At 38.6% G+C, this 21,892-nt stretch overlaps 2 protein-coding genes and 1 pseudogene across 8 annotated transcripts; 1 reads left to right on the forward strand and 2 right to left on the reverse strand.

Moving 5' to 3' along the window:
* The first annotated feature begins 194 nt into the window (after nucleotides 1-194).
* Nucleotides 195-21,848, forward strand: LOC117793475 (transcription elongation factor SPT6). 6 transcript variants are annotated; one of them, XM_034633787.1, is made up of 7 exons: nucleotides 195-343; nucleotides 464-548; nucleotides 1,366-1,589; nucleotides 2,322-2,441; nucleotides 2,513-2,667; nucleotides 3,969-8,901; nucleotides 21,514-21,848. In XM_034633787.1, exons 1-7 carry the CDS (start codon nucleotides 305-307, stop codon nucleotides 21,649-21,651), a joined length of 5,694 nt encoding a protein of 1,897 aa, XP_034489678.1. In that variant the 5' UTR covers nucleotides 195-304; the 3' UTR covers nucleotides 21,652-21,848. The 6 variants fall into 6 exon arrangements, 2 of the variants coding, with proteins under 2 accessions (XP_034489678.1, XP_034489679.1); XM_034633788.1 differs by lacking the exon at nucleotides 21,514-21,848 and adding an exon at nucleotides 8,915-9,087 and having other exon boundaries at nucleotides 3,969-8,143; XR_004618277.1 differs by lacking the exons at nucleotides 195-343; nucleotides 464-548; nucleotides 1,366-1,589; ... (1 more) ...; nucleotides 2,513-2,667; nucleotides 3,969-8,901 and adding an exon at nucleotides 20,652-20,719 and having other exon boundaries at nucleotides 21,514-21,623.
* On the reverse strand, nucleotides 10,041-12,565 carry LOC117793479 (cytochrome b5). Of its 2 annotated transcripts, none has more exons than XM_034633798.1 (4): nucleotides 12,372-12,553; nucleotides 12,218-12,306; nucleotides 12,088-12,156; nucleotides 10,041-10,354 (listed from the first exon to the last, which is right to left on the reverse strand). In XM_034633798.1, exons 1-4 carry the CDS (start codon nucleotides 12,477-12,479, stop codon nucleotides 10,267-10,269), a joined length of 354 nt encoding a protein of 117 aa, XP_034489689.1. In that variant the 5' UTR covers nucleotides 12,480-12,553; the 3' UTR covers nucleotides 10,041-10,266. The 2 variants fall into 2 exon arrangements, with proteins under 2 accessions (XP_034489689.1, XP_034489690.1); XM_034633799.1 differs by lacking the exon at nucleotides 10,041-10,354 and adding an exon at nucleotides 10,394-10,559 and having other exon boundaries at nucleotides 12,372-12,565.
* LOC117793478 lies at nucleotides 13,381-19,619 on the reverse strand (annotated as a pseudogene).
* Nucleotides 21,849-21,892: the final 44 nt, after the last annotated feature.

Consider the following 21,892-nt stretch of genomic DNA (forward strand, 5'->3'; position numbering starts at 1 on the left):
AACTATCGTTATTTTATTTCTGGAATTTAAGATTTCCACACAGTTTTTTGGGGGCTGCCATTTTTTTAAAGCTATTTTTTATCTTAATTTCAGCTATTTTTTCCTTCAAGAAGTTGGCAGCACTAATGTTTATTCACATTACTAGAAGCAGGCCTTTTACAACACTGCTACATACAAGTTTTGACGTTTCTGCTTCTTGATCTCAGAGTTTTTTTTTATTGTGACATTGCAAGCGACGTTTATTGTGTGTTAATTTTAGTTAAATTCGTTTTTAGCATATAATTTAGTTATTTAATTTATTAGAATGGCTGAATTTCTTGATTCCGAAGCCGCCGAATCGGAGGTATGTATTTTTTGCGTATATGCAAGGCGCGCTAAATGCCCCAAAATTCACGCGTTGTATGCGCTCCTGTGCGTGTGTATGTGTATGTATATATATATATTGCATTTTTTTCTGTTACAGGATGAGGAAGAATTGGATGTGCATGAACGTAAAAAACTCAAAAAGTTAAAAGCCGCCGTATCCGACAGCAGCGAGGAGGAAGAAGGTGCGTAGTAACAACAACCAAACAAAAGGAAAATAAATCAAACAAAACTCGAATCCCGCCTAATTTCACAATATGCAAAAAAATTGTGTATATTTGACACGCCTCCTAAACCGGGTATTTTTCAGTGTATACAATATTCGTGTCAACAATTGTCGTTGTTTTCATGTACATAAATATATATATAAAACTATGCAATTTATTGCTGTCTACGTTTTGTTTACAACTTTGAGGTTATGTTTGCCTTTGTGTGCGCAAAGCGCAAAAAAAAAAACAATTTCAATTGTAAAACAAAATACCAAAAAAAAATACAAAAAGAAAGTTTTTTCATGCCACTTAATTTAATACTAAATGTTCAAATGTGTTTGACAATTGTTTACTATGTAAATACAGTCAGTCAAGTAAATGTTTTGACAAAATTTTTTTTATTTTGCAAAATAAGAGAAAAATTTTATTTTTCTAGTTCATGTTTCTTAAAACAAGTAAAAAAAAAATATTAAAAAAACAAGTAATTTATATTATTATTTTTTTATACAAAATTGTTTTCTAACAATATATATAAAACTATTTGTCCTGACTCACTGACTGATCATTGTACAGATTAAACTATAAGACCTAAAAGGCTAACACTTTGTCAAAGCAGTTAATTGAGGTAGTGTGTATACAAAAAAGTGCTTATATTCATATTTAAAACTCTGTCCTGACTCGCTGACTTACTGACTAATCATTGCACAGCCCAAACCATAAGAACTAGAAGGTTGAAATTTTCACACAACATTATATTTATATGTACATTTATATCATATATATTTTATTATAGATGATGAAGAACGTTTGCGTGAGGAGCTCAAGGATCTGATTGATGACAATCCCATTGAGGAGGATGGCAGCGAGAATGATTCAGATACGGGCAGCGGCGGTGACGAAGAAGGAAGCAGTGCTAAAAAGCGTAAAAAACATGAGGATGATGATCTGGACGATCGCCTGGAAGATGATGATTATGATTTAATCGAAGAGAATTTGGGCGTTAAAGTTGAACGACGAGTAAGTCGCATTATTTATATCAAAGTATTAAACCAAGACGAATATCGATTTTAGTTTAAGTTTAGTTTATGTCTGTAATTTGTTTTTCGGTTTTTAGTTGACTCAAATTCTTTGTATATCGTTTTCGTAACGGTTACCGGTCTGTGCAGGTTTCGATTTCGAAACACCCATTAGATTATTGTTCATGAAAATTAGTGCTAGAAATGTTTTATAAAAAAATTAATACGTGTATAAACAAAAATTCTTTGAAAATAGTTCTATTTAATAAGATCAATACTCAAATTTGAAATCAATATTAGTTTAAATAACAATGATTACACCCTAACATAATTGAATTTAAAATTAATATTAACTAATAAGCAAAAATGCTTTGATTTCAAAAATGATCAATTTAGTAAAATCAATACTCAAATTTAAAATCAAAATTATTTGGAAAAACTATGATTACAGCTTGACAACATAATGGAATTTAATACTTGATTGAATCGAAACTAACCGTTATACATGAATCGGTTACTAATCGGTTAATTCGGTATGAATAATTTGGGTTTATAGGATTCGGTAAAATAAAAAAAGTCTTGTTTCGGTTAGGATTTTAATTCCTGTTAGCAATTTCAATCGGTTAGTACCGGTTTTAGGTTACGGATAAGATTACGGATTCATTATCTGATTTATATACAATCTCAATACATATATACTCATTAATTAATTATTTGAAATGTTGCTTTACAGAAACGCTTTAAACGCCTGCGACGCATTCATGACAACGAAAGCGATGGCGAGGAACAGCACGTGGATGAGGGATTGGCACGGGAACAAATTGCCGAGCAGCTGTTCGATGAGAACGATGATGTAAGCCATACATCACGTATAACCATTTGGCATACCTTTTCATATATATATTTATGTATTACAACAAACAGCAAAGCATCGAGAGACGCAGCGAGCGCAGCATTCGTGAGGCGGATGCATTTGATGACGAGGACAGCGAATCGGATGCCGATGATTTTATAGTCGATGACAATGGTCGTCCCATAGCGGAGAAGAAGAAGAAACGCCGACCCATCTTTACAGATGCGTAAGTATATTGATAAGACTGATTACTAGAGTGCATCGATTTGTATGGGTCAAAAAAAATGCACAAATAGTACCCCATATTCGTAATCTACAGTCAATTCTAAGATATTTTTACAAAGAAACCATAGTTCTAAAATCATATCCTAGTCGCCGCTTTTTGAATTAAAAAACGTGTGTTTTTTTTTTTTAAATATTTTTATCATGAATTATTACCATATCTTTAGTATTTTTAGTTCGATCCTGACAAGATTGGTATCAAAATTCGTATTAGAACCAGGACTTTCAAATACAAAGACAAGTTGTCCTTAAAACATTATTTTCGTTCTTGCAAGGACTTTTTGATTTTAAAACGCGTTTCTTGGTAAAAAAAAAACTTCTTAAAATTTAACGTAGATTACGAATATGGTGTACCATTTTTTTTTTTTTTTTTTTTTTTTTGAAAAATCGATGCACCCTACTGGTTACTCTCTAAAAACTCTTAATCGATTGTAATTCTTAGTTTACATACGGGAATTTTGCCAACTTTAATGTTTTTCCCAATTTTTTCTAAAGGTTAATTAGCTAAAGTTCGGCAGATAATATACATTTCTGAAAGATATAGCTCATATGCTTACCTTTCTATAGCTTTCTTGTGTAAAGGTTAATTTCTGAAAGATAAGATAGGACTTATAGCATTTAATTTCTAAAGTTTTCTTCATTATTATGTGTATTTTGTAATACATATGATAATTATTTCAGTCATATAATTTCTAGTTCATTATGGGAATCGCTATTATTTTATATTCCCCTTTTCAGGACTTTTTAAGGCATATAAAATTATGTAATACATATATTCAAAACATTTAATAGAAATTGCCGGTAATAATTTTATTGTTTTTCAACTAAAAAAAATATACTTTATTTTAAAATAATTTTTTATGAAAGTGGTTCTGGCGGAGTAGATAATATTGAGTTTTATTGAGATTTTTTTTAGAGTTTCCTTCAGTTTAGTTTCTTTATTTAGAAATTAATAGTATATTGCGACTTTTACTGCTTAACAATTTGGGCTCTAATATCTCTGGAAAAAGAAAGCAATACTTTTTGTCGCTCTCTCTCTATCTATCTCCCACATTTAACCTAAAGTTGAACAGATTTTATAATAAATGTGTGAAAATTTTAGCCTCGTAGCTCTTACGGTTTCGACTCTACAATGTGAATAGAAAAAATGAGTTAGTCAATCAGGACAAAGAGTTTTATATATATAGAGTATGATTTAACAACTTGATTGATAATTAATTAAATTTCCCTCCATTTTCAATTCAGATCCCTGCAGGAGGGTCAAGATATTTTTGGCGTTGACTTTGACTATGATGATTTCTACAAACCCGAAGAGGATGAATACGAGGAGGAATCCGAGGGCGATGAGTATGATGAGGATCTGTTGGGTGGCGATGATTTTCGTGCGGCGAAAAAGAAGAAATCACCCAAAAAGAAGGCAACCAAAAAAACCATATTTGACATTTATGAGCCAAGTGAATTGAAACGTGGCCATTTTACGGATTTGGATAATGAGATACGTAAAACCGATATTCCGGAGCGTATGCAATTGCGTCAGGTGCCCGTAACGCCAGTGCCCGAGGGATCCCATGAGCTGGACGATGAGGCCAATTGGATATATCGCTTTGCGTTCTGCAAACAAACCGTATCCGAGCAGGAGAAAGCGGATAATCGTGAGAAGATGCGTAAACCACCGACGGCAGTTAATAAAATTAAACAAACATTGGAATTTCTACGCAATCAACAACTGGAGGTTCCATTTATAGCGTTTTATCGCAAGGAATATGTGAAACCAGAGTTAAATATCGATGATCTCTGGAAGGTTTACTACTATGACGAACGTTGGTGTCAACTCAATGAGCGCAAACGTAAACTGAAGCAATTGTTTGAGAAAATGCGACAATTTCAGCTGGAAACACTTTGTGATGATCCGGATAAACCATTGCCGGACGATGTACGTCTGATGTTGGACAGCGATTTTGAGCGCTTAAATGATGTGCAGTCCATGGAGGAACTGAAGGATGTGCACATGTATTTTCTGCTCAACTATTCACACGAGCTGCCCAAAATGCAAACGGAATTGCGGCGTAAACAGCTGCAGGAACGCCGTGAGGCACGTGCCCGCAAACAGGCAGCAAATGCGGCAAATAGCGATGGTGAAGGCACTGCAGCCGATGCCATTGAACTGGCCGATGAGGCGGCCGAGGAACTGGAGCTGGCTGCCGAGGAGCAATTGAAACAGGCACCAAATAGTAGTCCCTATGCGGTATTCCGTAAAGCAGGCATCTGTGGCTTTGCCAAACATGTGGGTTTGACGCCCGAACAATTTGCCGAAAATCTACGTGATAATTATCAACGTAATGAGGTGAATCAGGAGAGTCTCAGTCCCACCGAGCTGGCCAAACAATATCTATCGCCACGTTTCATGACCGTGGATGAAGTTCTACATGCCGCCAAATATGTGGTTGCCCGGCAATTGGCACAGGAGCCACTGTTGCGTAAAACCATGCGGGAAGTGTATTTCGATCGAGCTAGACTTAATATACGACCCACCAAAAATGGCATGGTCTTGATAGATGAGAATTCACCGGTGTATTCCATGAAATATGTGGCCAAGAAACCGGTGGGTGATTTATTTGGCGATCAGTTCATCAAATTGCTGATGGCCGAGGAGGAGAAACTGCTGGAGATCACATTTCTGGATGAGTTTGAGGGCAATGCCAATGCGAATGGACCGCCAGGAGATTATGTAACAGAGGCCACACAATTGTATCATTTGGATCAGTTTGCCAAGAATGTCTTGGAGTGGAATTCGCTGCGTGCCGAGTGCGTACAATTGGCGCTTAAAAAGTGGGTAATACCCGATCTTATCAAGGAGCTGCGTGCCACACTGCACGAGGAGGCGCAACAGTTTGTGTTGCGCTCCTGCATTGCCAAGCTGTACAAATGGCTGAAGGTGGCACCATATAAACCCGAATTGCCGCAACATCATAACTCCGAGGAATGGAGCACATTGCGTGGCATACGCGCCTTGGGCTTGGCCTATGATCCGGATCAATCGGTGGCGGCATTTTGTGCCATCTCCAGCGTGGAGGGTGACATCTCCGATTATCTACGCTTGCCGAGCATACTCAAGCGCAAGAATTCGCATAATTCAGAGGAGAAGGCCCAAAAGATTGCAGATCTGCGTAAGCTGAGTGATTTCATCAAGATGAAGAAACCACATATTATCGTAATTGGCGCCGAGTCACGAGATGCACAAATGATACAGGCGGACATACGTGAGATACTCAAGGAGCTGGAAACCAATGAGCAATTTCCGCCCATTGAGGTGGAAATCATTGACAATGAGCTGGCCAAGATCTATGCCAACTCCAAGAAGGGTGAAGCGGACTTTAAAGAGTATCCACCGCTGCTCAAACAGGCGGCATCGTTGGCCCGCAAAATGCAAGATCCGCTCGTGGAATACTCCCAATTATGCGATGCGGATGATGAGATCTTGTGTCTTCGCTATCATCCGCTGCAGGAGCGTGTGCCACGTGAACTATTGCTGGAGCAGCTCAGCCTGGAGTTTATCAATCGCACCAGCGAGGTGGGATTGGACATTAATCTGATGGTACAGAATTCGCGTACAGTGAATCTGTTGCAATACATTTGTGGATTGGGACCCAGGAAGGGACAGGCGCTGCTCAAGCTGCTCAAGCAGAGCAATCAACGGCTGGAGAATCGCACCCAGCTGGTCACGGTGTGTCATCTGGGTCCCAAGGTGTTTATCAATTGCAGCGGTTTCATCAAGATCGATACGAGTTCGCTGGGCGACAGCACCGAGGCATATGTGGAGGTCCTAGATGGCTCCCGTGTGCATCCGGAGACCTATGAGTGGGCACGTAAAATGGCCATTGATGCCATGGAGTATGATGATGAGGAAACGAATCCAGCGGGTGCACTCGAAGAGATCTTGGAGTCACCGGAGCGTCTCAAAGATCTCGATTTGGATGCATTCGCTGTGGAGCTGGAACGTCAGGGATTTGGCAGCAAGAGCATTACTTTATATGACATCCGGAATGAGCTGAGCAGTCTCTACAAGGATTATCGCTGTGCATATGTTAAGCCCAGTGCGGAGGAGCTATTCGATATGTTGACCAAGGAGACGCCGGATTCATTTTATGTGGGCAAATGTGTTACGGCCATGGTTACGGGTTTCACCTATCGACGTCCGCAGGGCGATCAGCTGGACAATGCGAATCCAGTGAGAATTGAAGAATCCGGCAGCTGGCAATGTCCATTCTGTCACAAGGATGATTTCCCAGAGCTATCGGATGTTTGGAATCATTTCGATGATAACAATTGTCCGGGTCAAGCGTCCGGCGTGCGTTGCCGACTGGAGAATGGTCTGCCCGGATTTATACACATAAAGAATCTATCGGATAAACAGGTGCGCAATCCGGAGGAGCGTGTCCGTGTTGCCCAAATGATTCATGTGCGCATTATTAAGATCGACATTGATCGCTTTTCCGTGGACTGCAGCTCCAAGTCGGCGGATTTGAAGGATGTGAACAATGAGTGGCGACCACGACGCGATGCCTTCTATGATTTCGTCACGGAGGAGCTGGACAATCGCAAGGTGACGGACGCCAAGGCCAAGGCAATGAAACGGAAGACGTACGCCCGTCGTGTCATCGCCCATCCGAGTTTCTTTAACAAATCCTATGCGGAGGTCATTGCCATGCTCGCCGAGGCGGATCAGGGTGAGGTGGCGCTGCGTCCGAGCAGCAAGTCCAAGGATCACCTAACCGCCACCTGGAAGGTAGCCGATGACATATTCCAGCACATCGATGTGCGCGAGGAGGGCAAAGAGAATGAATATAGTCTGGGTCGCAGTCTCTGGATTGGCACCGAGGAATTCGAAGATCTGGACGAGATCATCGCCCGCCATATTAATCCCATGGCGGTGGCAGCACGCGAACTCCTGCAATACAAATACTACAAGCCAAATACGGCGCCGGCGAATGTCAATGAACGGGATTTCATGGAGCAACTGTTGCGCGATGAGAAGACCAAGGATCCCAAAAAGATACACTATTTCTTTAGTGCATCCAAGAGTATGCCGGGCAAGTTTCTACTCTCCTATTTGCCCAAGACAAAGGTGCGGCATGAGTATGTGACGGTGATGCCGGAAGGTTATCGTTTCCGTGGACAGATCTTTGATTCCGTGAGCAGTCTGTTGCGCTGGTTCAAGGAGCATTGGCTGGATCCCACAGCGGGCATGATGTCCAACAGTGGCTTGAGCAGTACACCCTCCAGCAATACGCCCACAAATCATGGGCATGCCCATGGACATGGACATGGCATGATGCGACCACCTACCACAGCGTCGCTAAGTTCGCTGAGTGCTGGCGGGGGCGAGGGCAGAGGTGATGGAAGAGGAGCAGCAGGTGGTGGTGGTGGCGCCTTTAGCAGCGCCGGCAGCATCTCGGGCGGCACACCGCGCAGCGGCATCAGCAGCAGCGATATACGCAGCTCCAGCGCTTACTCTGTAACGCATTCCATTGCTGGCTATGGTGGAGGTGGTGGAGGAGCTGGTGGAGGAACGGGAGGCGGCGCTTCCTCGGCACATTATGGCAGCGGCAGCACGCCCACATTTGGTGCACACATCAATACGCCGTATACGCCGAGCGGCCAGACACCGTTCATGACACCATACACACCACATGGCACACAGACGCCACGTTACGGCCACAATGTGCCCAGTCCCAGCTCACAGTCATCCAGCAGTCAGCGGCATCATTATGGTGGCACGCCACGTTACTATGACATGCCGGGTGCGTATAATAATGCGGCCAATTTGCCACATCATCAGCAGCATGCGCACCATCAGCAGCAGCAGCAGCAACATCATGCACATCAGCAACATCATCAGCAGCAACACCACCAGCAGCAACACCATCAGCAACAGCAACGTGCCAAAGAGAACCTCGACTGGCAGCTGGCCAATGATTCCTGGGCACGACGAAAACCCACACAGCAACAACAACAACAAGCACCAGCACAACAACAACAACAGCAATCTGGTCTAAGCATGTCTGGTTTTGGCGCCGGTTCCACGCCCACCAATGAGTATCACACAAGCAGTGGAAGTCGCAATGTTGCCGCTGGAGCAGCAGCAGCAGCAGCCACCGGTGGGGCAGCAACCGGCGTGGCAGCAACCGGAGCAGCAGGCGGAGCAGGAGCAAGTGCATCTTCCAAGTCATCGGTGCGTAGCACGCCGCGCACAAACACCTCGCCACACTCCATGAATCTGGGCGATTCCACGCCGCTCTACGATGAAAACTAAAATCAAATCAAGCGCGCAAAAGTGGTTTTAAATAATATACATACATATATATATATATATAAAAAATAATATACATAAGCCATAAGTATATTACAAACACACACACACACAAACACACACTCTCTGTACACTCACAAATTAAATGCAATTGCAAATTCCTATGCATGCAACAACAAGCATTAAATACAGCAAATATATACATATATAAATAAAAATAAACAATTATTATCATTAACATTCTGTTAAGCTGCAGTTTGTAAGCAACATAACAACATCATTAACATTGCTGTTAAGCTACAAATTCTTAACATGCTGCAACTGCAACTGTATGCAAATTTAACATAACACACACACACATGCAAATACAATATAACTCTGTTAAGTACGTATCGATAATTTGATCGATTGCAAAAGTGACATGGCAGTAACACAGCAATCTGCCCATATGCAAAACTGTGTTGAGAGAAAAAAATAAGATAATTAAATGAAGCCCCCGAAGATGAAATAAATTTCAACTTTTTTTTTCTGATAAATTTTGCGTTTCTTTAACACAACATTGTTTAGATAGAGACAGAGAGAGAGAGAGTGAGAACAAGTTAATAAGTTAAGCAAACAATCATTAAATACAACAAATATAAATAAACATAAAATTTACAATAAAGAAAATTTTGCATTATTATCATTGCAGCATAATACCATTATGTTAAGCTGCACTTGTTAACATAGGCGCATATTAACATAATATTCGGCTGCACATTACATAAAACTGTTAGGTTGTTGCAACTGCAACTGTGCAAATTTAACATCACGTTAACATAACATACATACAATTCAAAATATTTACGTTAAGCTTGTATCGATAATCTGATTGATTCCAAATGTGACAAGATTACACAGTGACAAAATAATTGGAATCCCCAAAGATGAAATAAATTTCAACTTTTTTTCGAATAAATTTTTCGTTTTTTTTAATAAAACCAAAAAAAAAGAACAACTTTCAGTTATAGTTATCGATTACAACATATTTAATTATTGATTTATTTGACGTTTTACAGTTTTCACAGGTATAAAATATCAACGAACTTTACGAATGTAATATCAAAGAACATTAGACTATTTTTTCTTTTTTGTTGTAGTTGCAGCTGTTAATCAGCTTGCACAGTGACTTTAATCGAAATCGCAATCGGAATGAGGTGAAGCACACAATCGAGTGGGATTTGAATCCTGAGTTCAGTTCTTGGCCATTCCACGCTTGATCACATAGACGAGGGCCATGCCCAGTAAAATGGCGCCCACAGCGACTCCAATTTCTCTGCAACTGTTTGCAAACAAAAAATTATAAAACACACAAAAAATGTGTACAATTAATTAGTATGAAATATATAGTATATGGATTGTGGGGAACAAGAAGGGACGGGGGACGCAGGTGTTTTTTGGGTTAATGCAAAATGCAACATTGTTTGGGGGCGGCTGGCTCAAAACTGGCATCAGTAGTACTTTCAGGTTTGTCAGTGGGCGTGGCTCTAGTTAATTAATATAAAAAAAAAAACAATGAAAGAATAGAATTGGAAAATAAGGATCAAGGAAAGATTTAAGAGAATCAGAAAAGTAACGTGCAATATATAGCATGCTTTTGTGCTCTTTATATACAGATATTTTACGATTTATACACAATATATACACTCTTATTTATGATCTGTGCTCTCACTTACAACTAGTTTATAAATCTGAAATGCTGTCTTCTAGCTCTTGTAGAATCTCACTTTGGTGCTGGAGAAGCACTTGTAGCTTGCAAAAAAAAGATTCGTATACCGATAATCAGTCAACTTAAAAAACATCTGCATCTCCTTGAAAATCTTAGAATAATCTTATTTTTAAATAAGACAATCCTAGAAATATGATTAACTTTAATTGTCAGTTATCATTATAAAAATGAATTTAAAATCTTAGTTTTGCTCCTATAAAATAATATTCTAAAATATTTAAATCTCAAGTATAATTTTGAAATCATTAAATAATTCCAATTTTGAATTTTTACTTTAAAAATATACAAAATAAAAGGTATTTTAACAAAAATTTTTTATATTTTATTTTTATTTTATACTTTCTTTTAATTAAGATTCAAAAATATGTTTTATTTTGAAATTTTTTGAATAAAATCATGAAAAAATTTCTACCTATAAAGCTGATGAATAATTTTGTATTGGGTGTGTCACAGCAAATATCTAGTGAATTTTTTTCAAACCTTAGTTCGAAATCTCAGTGTCACAGAAAAAGTAGTGATTTCATATATTACTAAAAACAAAAAGCTCGAGTCGGTTTTTGTTTTTATTACAATCATTAATATGATTCAATACATTTATTTAGCACTGATTTTTATCAAAATTTCTGTAACACCGAGAGCTGATTTTCAAGCAAACTTGGTTGGGAGGAATTTCTGTGGTACACCCGTATAATTTGGTTTCTTTAAATTTTCAGAGTAAAGAGTTTCCTAAAGTCAACGTCTATTTCTGCTGCTATCGAATTGGATTCTATATTTGAAATACAAGCAGTACTGCAGTCCACACATGCCTTGAGGATTCTGTTTAAACTTTAAAGACCATACAGCATCCACAGACTTCACTAAGGAGCAAATGAACCTGCACTTGAACTAGTTCGATTATTATGTAGATTTCGCAAAAATATATGCATAAAATTGCAAATATAGCAAATAAAAGAAGGTCATGCGGAATGCTTGGGCAGCTACAGTTTAAATTTGATTAGTTATATACATGAAATTTAGTTAAATGATGAAATGTTTGGAGCAAGTAATTTACAGCAAGCCGGAGCGAAACCAGTTCCAAGTTGAGTCATGCATCAGAGATTAAACATGTGTTAATTAGTTCAATGATAATGTTGTTGTTGTTAGAATGCAGCTATTATGGGCAATGTTCTTATCTCGCTCTTGACACGCTTCAATTAGTACATTTTTGGTTATGTTTTTAATTTCGGCAAAAATGGGTTCTGTTTTTTTTTTTTGCGGGGAATTTTTTGAACTCGGTGGCAACTCACCCAACAGGCGACTTCCTTTTAATATCACTGGCTGCCAGATCGCCAATGTAGAATTTCTTCAATAGCTCCCTGAAAAGGCAAACAAATAATTTAAACATTTGTATGGGTTATTTCTCTAGTTTTTTCTTACCGCGCCTCCGCACTATGTCCGACCTCATTGAAATCCTTGGTGCCATCGACGCCAGCAACTGACATTAGAGACTCCTCACCGCCAGGATGCTAAAAACAATTGCAAATGCGTCACTTAAATAATGTGCAAAGATTTAGAAATGTTTAAAGTTTACTTCGTTTAGAAATTTGGTCACATCATAGACTTTGTTGTCGATAACCAGCCAGAGATCGTCGGGCTTGTTGTGCTCCTTAATGGTGGCCAAACTAAATTCCTTGCTCATTTCAATTATTATAAAAAATGTATCAACAAATTTGGAGCAAATTTCTGGCAGCCTGTCTCTTTATTAAACCTGTTGTGTGCTTTGGTTGAACTACAGCTGATTTGACTGATGGAAAAATAATCGATAGTTCGATAAAGAAAAAAATACAGTCCTATGCAATATGTTAACTCAGTGGATGCGTTCACCAGAAAACCAGAACGATGAAATTGTTATGATTGTTCTGCTGAACGGCAGTGATGTACATTGTACAATCATTTGTGATTGTGGAGGAGAGATAGATACCAAGGCTGCAAACCTCAAAAATGTTGTTAAAGGTTCGGTTCAGCGATTCGAACCATAGAGCTAGACATCGGTTCGGTTCGCGAATTGGCTTATATACCCCCTGAACCCAAGGTTTGGGTTCCAACCAAAAATATTTTTATTGCTATACATTTTTCTCTACATTTTGAACTAATTAAATTTTTTTTTTTAAAGAAATCGAATTTTGATAAAAATTTAAATTTTTTTGAAGATTTAAATATGACTTATTTTAACCCGAAGTCTTAAATAATTGCGTCATAATTTCTCAGTCATCGTACAGTAGTACTGGGGCCAATTAAAATCGATTCTTATTTTTTGGTGGGGTAAAAATCGATTTTTTTTTAAAAAGGACGACTGCTGAAATGCATACATGTCTCTAGGGATGTAAGGATACCGATGTTTAAATACAGAATTTTTTAAACATTTTTTTTGCACTAAGCAACTAACCGATAACAACTGTTACCGGAATGAATACTTTGCAAAATTATGAAAATTGACTTGACGTCACATATTCTATGTGCTGATCTGTTATCGATTTTGTAGTTTCGCCCGCGAAACCAATTTAAATATACAAAACTCATACGAATTCAAAGACCTCAAGTTATTTAATGCACACAAATGAACTTTATTAATTGAATATTTAAATGTTTTTGAATTTAGAGCATATTATTCTCAATTAACATGAATACACCACAGAATACTAATTATTGTGAATACATAGTAAAGCTCATAGCAGCTTTATGTTATAGCATATATATGATCTACACCACGAAACATTAATTATTGTGAAAATACATAGTATAGCTCATAAGCAGCTTTTTGTTGTAGCATAAACGGTTTTTAATTATTATTGTGTTCAAATTTAGTAACCCCCACGCAGACGGAGCACCAAGTGCAAAGTGGACTCCTTCTGGATGTTGTAGTCGGACAAGGTGCGTCCGTCCTCCAACTGCTTTCCGGCAAAGATCAAACGCTGCTGATCTGGGGGAATACCCTCCTTGTCCTGGATCTTGGCCTTGACATTCTCAATGGTATCAGAGGGCTCGACCTCCAAGGTGATGGTCTTGCCAGTCAAGGTCTTGACGAAGATCTGCATGCCACCACGCAGACGGAGCACCAAATGGAGGGTCGACTCCTTCTGGATGTTGTAGTCGGACAAGGTGCGTCCGTCCTCCAGCTGCTTTCCGGCAAAGATCAAACGCTGCTGATCTGGGGGAATACCCTCCTTGTCCTGGATCTTGGCCTTGACATTCTCAATGGTATCAGAGGGCTCGACCTCCAAGGTGATGGTCTTGCCAGTCAAGGTCTTGACGAAGATCTGCATGCCACCACGCAGACGGAGCACCAAATGGAGGGTCGACTCCTTCTGGATGTTGTAGTCGGACAAGGTGCGTCCGTCCTCCAGCTGCTTTCCGGCAAAGATCAAACGCTGCTGATCTGGGGAATACCTCCTTGTCCTGGATCTTGGCCTTGACATTCTCAATGGTATCAGAGGGCTCGACCTCCAAGGTGATGGTCTTGCCAGTCAAGGTCTTGACGAAGATCTGCATGCCACCACGCAGACGGAGCACCAAATGGAGGGTCGACTCCTTCTGGATGTTGTAATCGGACAAGGTGCGTCCGTCCTCCAACTGCTTTCCGGCGAAGATCAAACGCTGCTGATCTGGGGGAATACCCTCCTTGTCCTGGATCTTGGCCTTGACATTCTCAATGGTATCAGAGGGCTCGACCTCCAAGGTGATGGTCTTGCCAGTCAAGGTCTTGACGAAGATCTGCATGCCACCACGCAGACGGAGCACCAAATGGAGGGTCGACTCCTTCTGGATGTTGTAGTCGGACAAGGTGCGTCCGTCCTCCAACTGCTTTCCGGCAAAGATCAAACGCTGCTGATCTGGGGAATACCTCCTTGTCCTGGATCTTGGCCTTGACATTCTCAATGGTATCAGAGGGCTCGACCTCCAAGGTGATGGTCTTGCCAGTCAAGGTCTTGACGAAGATCTGCATGCCACCACGCAGACGGAGCACCAAATGGAGGGTCGACTCCTTCTGGATGTTGTAGTCGGACAAGGTGCGTCCGTCCTCCAACTGCTTTCCGGCAAAGATCAAACGCTGCTGATCTGGGGGAATACCCTCCTTGTCCTGGATCTTGGCCTTGACATTCTCAATGGTATCAGAGGGCTCCACCTCCAAGGTGATGGTCTTGCCAGTCAAGGTCTTGACGAAGATCTGCATATTTCCTGTTCCTATTGAGATTGTAAGAGACGAAAAAGGTTTCAGTTAAAATTGATGAAAGGTATACATCGATTTAATTTGAGAAAGAAAAAAAATGGTCACCCTGATACAGCTTTTGTGACAATCAGTGTTGCCAGTATGGCTTTTTATATGCTAAAAATCTAGCATTTTATCTGTTAAGTGTTTAATGAAAAAGAAATTTAGTTTTTTTTTTTTTTTGTGAATTTAAGCTTTGCCTTTTTTAACCATTTTTATATTTCCACTTTTGTTCACTTTTTATTTTTCTCAAATCTATTTTAACTGTCAAAGTGTTGGCAACACTGGTGCAAAAAATAGTGTTGAGTACACACATATATATATATATATACACCCACACAGTTAAAAGGAAAGTGCGCAGTAACGTTTTTCTGCGTAGTGACCTAGTTTTATAAATTGGAGCATTGACGTTTTCCAACCCTGCGCAGTAGTAAATTATAAACTGGCACTATACAAACGAAATTGTGTGTATACTTTATGACATTACTGTATGCACTTCTATGTTTATTTTACAGTTTCTTTGTACTTTAATTTCATCACTCAATTTAATTGCTTATAAGGAAAGATGACTAATCGTTTTTTCTAATCTTCATCTCCACATGACGCATATGTACATATAAACAGTTAAGAAAGTTTTTGGTCAAAAATCATTATGCATCTTCTCTTGAAAATTTTCTTAATTAAAAATTAAAAACTTATGTGCATTTTGTTAACACACTTTCCTGACTAACTGTATTTACTTTTACTGCATTTCTTTCTTTGTGCGTCGCCATTTTGAAGTCGCCCATAAAATGGCGTTTTATGTACGCTTGCATATGTGTGTGTGCGTGCATTTACAAGGAAATTACATTAAAACAAAGAATTTTAATTATTTTAAGATATGCATTTTGTGAAAAATGCAAATTATTGAATAAGTAATGACAAAAAATGGTCGAATTGTCATATAAAATGTCTTTTCTGAACAAACTATGAATCGTAATACACACACACACACACAATTTGTGTGTATGCATTGGATGCAGTAATTTTCTTTGTTCTCTTTTGTCACAGCTTGAACTTAATTGCAATGACCAGCAAAAATGTTGTTAATTTCTAGAGTTTTAAAATATTGAAAAATATACATGTACATACCTTTTTATTTACTTTATACTATGAACTGATACAAGTTTTTTTATTAATATTTTCTTGCACTTTTTTTTATACGTCTGCACTGTTTGAACACTGAAATAGTAATGCAATAAAGCTGGGTTGTTCTTCAGCAAGTCAGGGCTGCTCGTAAAACATTGATATATCGATAAGTATTTGTATCGATGATATAGTTGTAGGCGATATTTATTTTTGGTGATAGTGATAATATCGATATAATTGTGCGATATTATAGTATGCTATTCGCCGTTTATTTTTGAAGCTTGCCGCCACTTTCTTTTATTTATGGAATAAAGTTTATATTGAAAAAATTGATAACACTACATAAAAGTGTAAAATTTGTAATTAAATAAAAAAAAAACAATAGTGGATAAAAAACTGTTTTGAAGAAGAAGCCATAGAAAAAGTAAAAACAAAGAAAAGCAAAAATAAGAAAGTTAAATTATTTTTAAAAATAAAATAAAAACCAATAAAGTGACCGCAAATATATATTTTAATACATTTTGGCAATTTGATAAACAAAAGCCAAAATCAAAATGGTTCATTCTGTAAATGAATATGTAATATTTGTTAGTATTACTTTTATAAACAACAAAAATATTCGGTACTTGATACATCGATTGTATTCTTGGCAGCAACATAGCATTTAGTAGTGTAGAATTATTCATTCAATTCATCTATAAAGTAATATTTTTCTTTAGACGGATACTCAGACATTGTAAAGTTCAACATTCTCTTTTGCTTGATAAACTATGTATGTATGTAGTTTTCCCTCTAAAAAGTTGGCAACATTGATGTGCTTCAGGATGTTGTAGTCGGACAAGGTGCGTCCGTCCTCCAACTGCTTTCCGGCAAAGATCAAACGCTGCTGATCTGGGGGAATACCCTCCTTGTCCTGGATCTTGGCCTTGACATTCTCAATGGTATCAGAGGGCTCGACCTCCAAGGTGATGGTCTTGCCAGTCAAGGTCTTGACGAAGATCTGCATGCCACCACGCAGACGGAGCACCAAATGGAGGGTCGACTCCTTCTGGATGTTGTAGTCGGACAAGGTGCGTCCGTCCTCCAGCTGCTTTCCGGCAAAGATCAAACGCTGCTGATCTGGGGGAATACCCTCCTTGTCCTGGATCTTGGCCTTGACATTCTCAATGGTATCAGAGGGCTCGACCTCCAAGGTGATGGTCTTGCCAGTCAAGGTCTTGACGAAGATCTGCATGCCACCACGCAGACGGAGCACCAAATGGAGGGTCGACTCCTTCTGGATGTTGTAGTCGGACAAGGTGCGTCCGTCCTCCAGCTGCTTTCCGGCAAAGATCAAACGCTGCTGATCTGGGGGAATACCCTCCTTGTCCTGGATCTTGGCCTTGACATTCTCAATGGTATCAGAGGGCTCGACCTCCAAGGTGATGGTCTTGCCAGTCAAGGTCTTGACGAAGATCTGCATGCCACCACGCAGACGGAGCACCAAATGGAGGGTCGACTCCTTCTGGATGTTGTAATCGGACAAGGTGCGTCCGTCCTCCAACTGCTTTCCGGCGAAGATCAAACGCTGCTGATCTGGGGGAATACCCTCCTTGTCCTGGATCTTGGCCTTGACATTCTCAATGGTATCAGAGGGCTCGACCTCCAAGGTGATGGTCTTGCCAGTCAAGGTCTTGACGAAGATCTGCATGCCACCACGCAGACGGAGCACCAAATGGAGGGTCGACTCCTTCTGGATGTTGTAGTCGGACAAGGTGCGTCCGTCCTCCAACTGCTTTCCGGCAAAGATCAAACGCTGCTGATCTGGGGAATACCTCCTTGTCCTGGATCTTGGCCTTGACATTCTCAATGGTATCAGAGGGCTCGACCTCCAAGGTGATGGTCTTGCCAGTCAAGGTCTTGACGAAGATCTGCATGCCACCACGCAGACGGAGCACCAAATGGAGGTCGACTCCTTCTGGATGTTGTAGTCGGACAAGGTGCGTCCGTCCTCCAACTGCTTTCCGGCAAAGATCAAACGCTGCTGATCTGGGGGAATACCCTCCTTGTCCTGGATCTTGGCCTTGACATTCTCAATGGTATCAGAGGGCTCCACCTCCAAGGTGATGGTCTTGCCAGTCAAGGTCTTGACGAAGATCTGCATATTTCCTGTTCCTATTGAGATTGTAAGAGACGAAAAAGGTTTCAGTTAAAATTGATGAAAGGTATACATCGATTTAATTTGAGAAAGAAAAAAAATGGTCACCCTGATACAGCTTTTGTGACAATCAGTGTTGCCAGTATGGCTTTTTATATGCTAAAAATCTAGCATTTTATCTGTTAAGTGTTTAATGAAAAAGAAATTTAGTTTTTTTTTTTTTTTGTGAATTTAAGCTTTGCCTTTTTTAACCATTTTTATATTTCCACTTTTGTTCACTTTTTATTTTTCTCAAATCTATTTTAACTGTCAAAGTGTTGGCAACACTGGTGCAAAAAATAGTGTTGAGTACACACATATATATATATATATATACACCCACACAGTTAAAAGGAAAGTGCGCAGTAACGTTTTTCTGCGTAGTGACCTAGTTTTATAAATTGGAGCATTGACGTTTTCCAACCCTGCGCAGTAGTAAATTATAAACTGGCACTATACAAACGAAATTGTGTGTATACTTTATGACATTACTGTATGCACTTCTATGTTTATTTTACAGTTTCTTTGTACTTTAATTTCATCACTCAATTTAATTGCTTATAAGGAAAGATGACTAATCGTTTTTTCTAATCTTCATCTCCACATGACGCATATGTACATATAAACAGTTAAGAAAGTTTTTGGTCAAAAATCATTATGCATCTTCTCTTGAAAATTTTCTTAATTAAAAATTAAAAACTTATGTGCATTTTGTTAACACACTTTCCTGACTAACTGTATTTACTTTTACTGCATTTCTTTCTTTGTGCGTCGCCATTTTGAAGTCGCCCATAAAATGGCGTTTTATGTACGCTTGCATATGTGTGTGTGCGTGCATTTACAAGGAAATTACATTAAAACAAAGAATTTTAATTATTTTAAGATATGCATTTTGTGAAAAATGCAAATTATTGAATAAGTAATGACAAAAAATGGTCGAATTGTCATATAAAATGTCTTTTCTGAACAAACTATGAATCGTAATACACACACACACACACAATTTGTGTGTATGCATTGGATGCAGTAATTTTCTTTGTTCTCTTTTGTCACAGCTTGAACTTAATTGCAATGACCAGCAAAAATGTTGTTAATTTCTAGAGTTTTAAAATATTGAAAAATATACATGTACATACCTTTTTATTTACTTTATACTATGAACTGATACAAGTTTTTTTATTAATATTTTCTTGCACTTTTTTTTATACGTCTGCACTGTTTGAACACTGAAATAGTAATGCAATAAAGCTGGGTTGTTCTTCAGCAAGTCAGGGCTGCTCGTAAAACATTGATTATCGATAAGTATTTGTATCGATGATATAGTTGTAGGCGATATTTATTTTTGGTGATAGTGATAATATCGATATAATTGTGCGATATTATAGTATGCTATTCGCCGTTTATTTTTGAAGCTTGCCGCCACTTTCTTTTATTTATGGAATAAAGTTTATATTGAAAAAATTGATAACACTACATAAAAGTGTAAAATTTGTAATTAAATAAAAAAAAAACAATAGTGGATAAAAAACTGTTTTGAAGAAGAAGCCATAGAAAAAGTAAAAACAAAGAAAAGCAAAAATAAGAAAGTTAAATTATTTTTAAAAATAAAATAAAAACCAATAAAGTGACCGCAAATATATATTTTAATACATTTTGGCAATTTGATAAACAAAAGCCAAAATCAAAATGGTTCATTCTGTAAATGAATATGTAATATTTGTTAGTATTACTTTTATAAACAACAAAAATATTCGGTACTTGATACATCGATTGTATTCTTGGCAGCAACATAGCATTTAGTAGTGTAGAATTATTCATTCAATTCATCTATAAAGTAATATTTTTCTTTAGACGGATACTCAGACATTGTAAGATTCAACATTCTCTTTTGCTTGATAAACTATGTATGTATGTAGTTTTCCCTCTAAAAAGTTGGCAACATTGATGTGCTTCAGAGTTGTGTCCTCCAAAAGTTCAAATAAACGGGTTAGTGAAATGAACGAGTGAACTTATTTAACCATTTATAAACACATTCATCTTAATGGTGGGCTTACATAGGGGTACGGAGAGTCATATTTGACAGGTACAGTGGCACGGAGCAATGTGAACACAAATGTTGTGACATAAAATGACAACTTAAGGCACTGTGTAAACATGGTATATAATAATTATCCAATTGGACATGCGTGAAAAGGGCATATTCTTGGTATTTTTGGTATTTAAAAAAAGTCGATATTGAACAAGTGCCGATATTAAATAATATCTTCCCTGATGGTCAGTATCGATACTGCAGCGCCACTGAAAGGTATTTGTCATCGATTATTCAGAAGCAAAAACAAAGCCAAAAGGGGCGGACGTAAAGCGCTCGGTACGCGTAATTTATTTGTAATTGTTCAATTGTCGTTTTAAGAAACAATTCGCAAGTTGTGTCGACCGTCGACGACAGCAGTAGAACTAACTAATTTTAATATTTAAAAAATTGCCAAAGAATTTTTTGGTTCCATCAATTTTGTTGCTTCGTGTCAAGAGGCGAACACCTTTTTCCGTTGTGTGTGTGTGTGTACTTGCCAAATTATACTTTTGTGTTTTACTTTTGGGTTTTTTTTTGTACAAATTCTTTTTTTTTACTAAATACATAAAGTCAGACTGTGTGTCTGAAATCAAAAATATGTATAAATTTTAATTTTTTTATTTATCGGTATCGGTTAGCTAAATTTTTGCAGTATAATCTTTTGATAAACAACAAAAACAACCCTGCGCGCACACACAAGCAAAGAGAAAATCATATGCAAGAAGAAAGAGCGCAGCAACATTAAAACCCGCCCCAACGCGTCGCCGTCGTCGTCATCAGCATCTGAAGCAGCAGCAGCAGAAAGCAGCGCAGCCAAAAGCAGAGGCCACACTGCGAAAAAGAAGGCACCAAGAGCAAGAGCAGAAACAGAAAACAGAATCAAAAGCAAAGGCACGCTTACGTTACGTTACGCGCTCGATGCCGCTGAGTTAACGTTAACGTGTCGTTTATGTGTATGTTGTGTGTGTGTGTGTGTGTGTTTCTGACTGGATTCTTATAAGAAAAACATTTTGGTCATTTATTTTTAGATTTTTTTTTGCTGTTAATAACTGTGTTAATTTTCTTTCTTTCGCTAACAACAACAACAACAGCAGCAGCAGCAACAACAACTAAAACACAAGTGGCAGTGTTTGTTGGTGTCGGCAGAGAGAGCAAGTTCGCGTATGTGTGCGTGTCTGTGTGTGTGTGAGAGAGCAAAAAACATTCACAACAATTTGATAACTAAATAAAAAACAACAAAAAGAAAAGAACGTAACAAAAGAGTGCAGAGTGCAAAGCAAAGCGTGCCACAAATAACAAGCAGCGAGCAGTGGCAGAGGCTGTGGCACAGGCAGCGACTGTGGCAGAGGCGTAGGCGTCGTCGTCGTAGGTTAAACGCCGTTCTTCGTTCTCTCCTCGCACTAGCAGCAATTAACTGTTCAACAAACCAAAAGAAAAATAGTAAAAAAGTTAAGAGAGACTTTGTGATCA

The sequence above is a fragment of the Drosophila innubila genome, chromosome X, assembly GCF_004354385.1.
Source record: "Drosophila innubila isolate TH190305 chromosome X, UK_Dinn_1.0, whole genome shotgun sequence".
NCBI lineage: Eukaryota > Metazoa > Arthropoda > Insecta > Diptera > Drosophilidae > Drosophila > Drosophila innubila.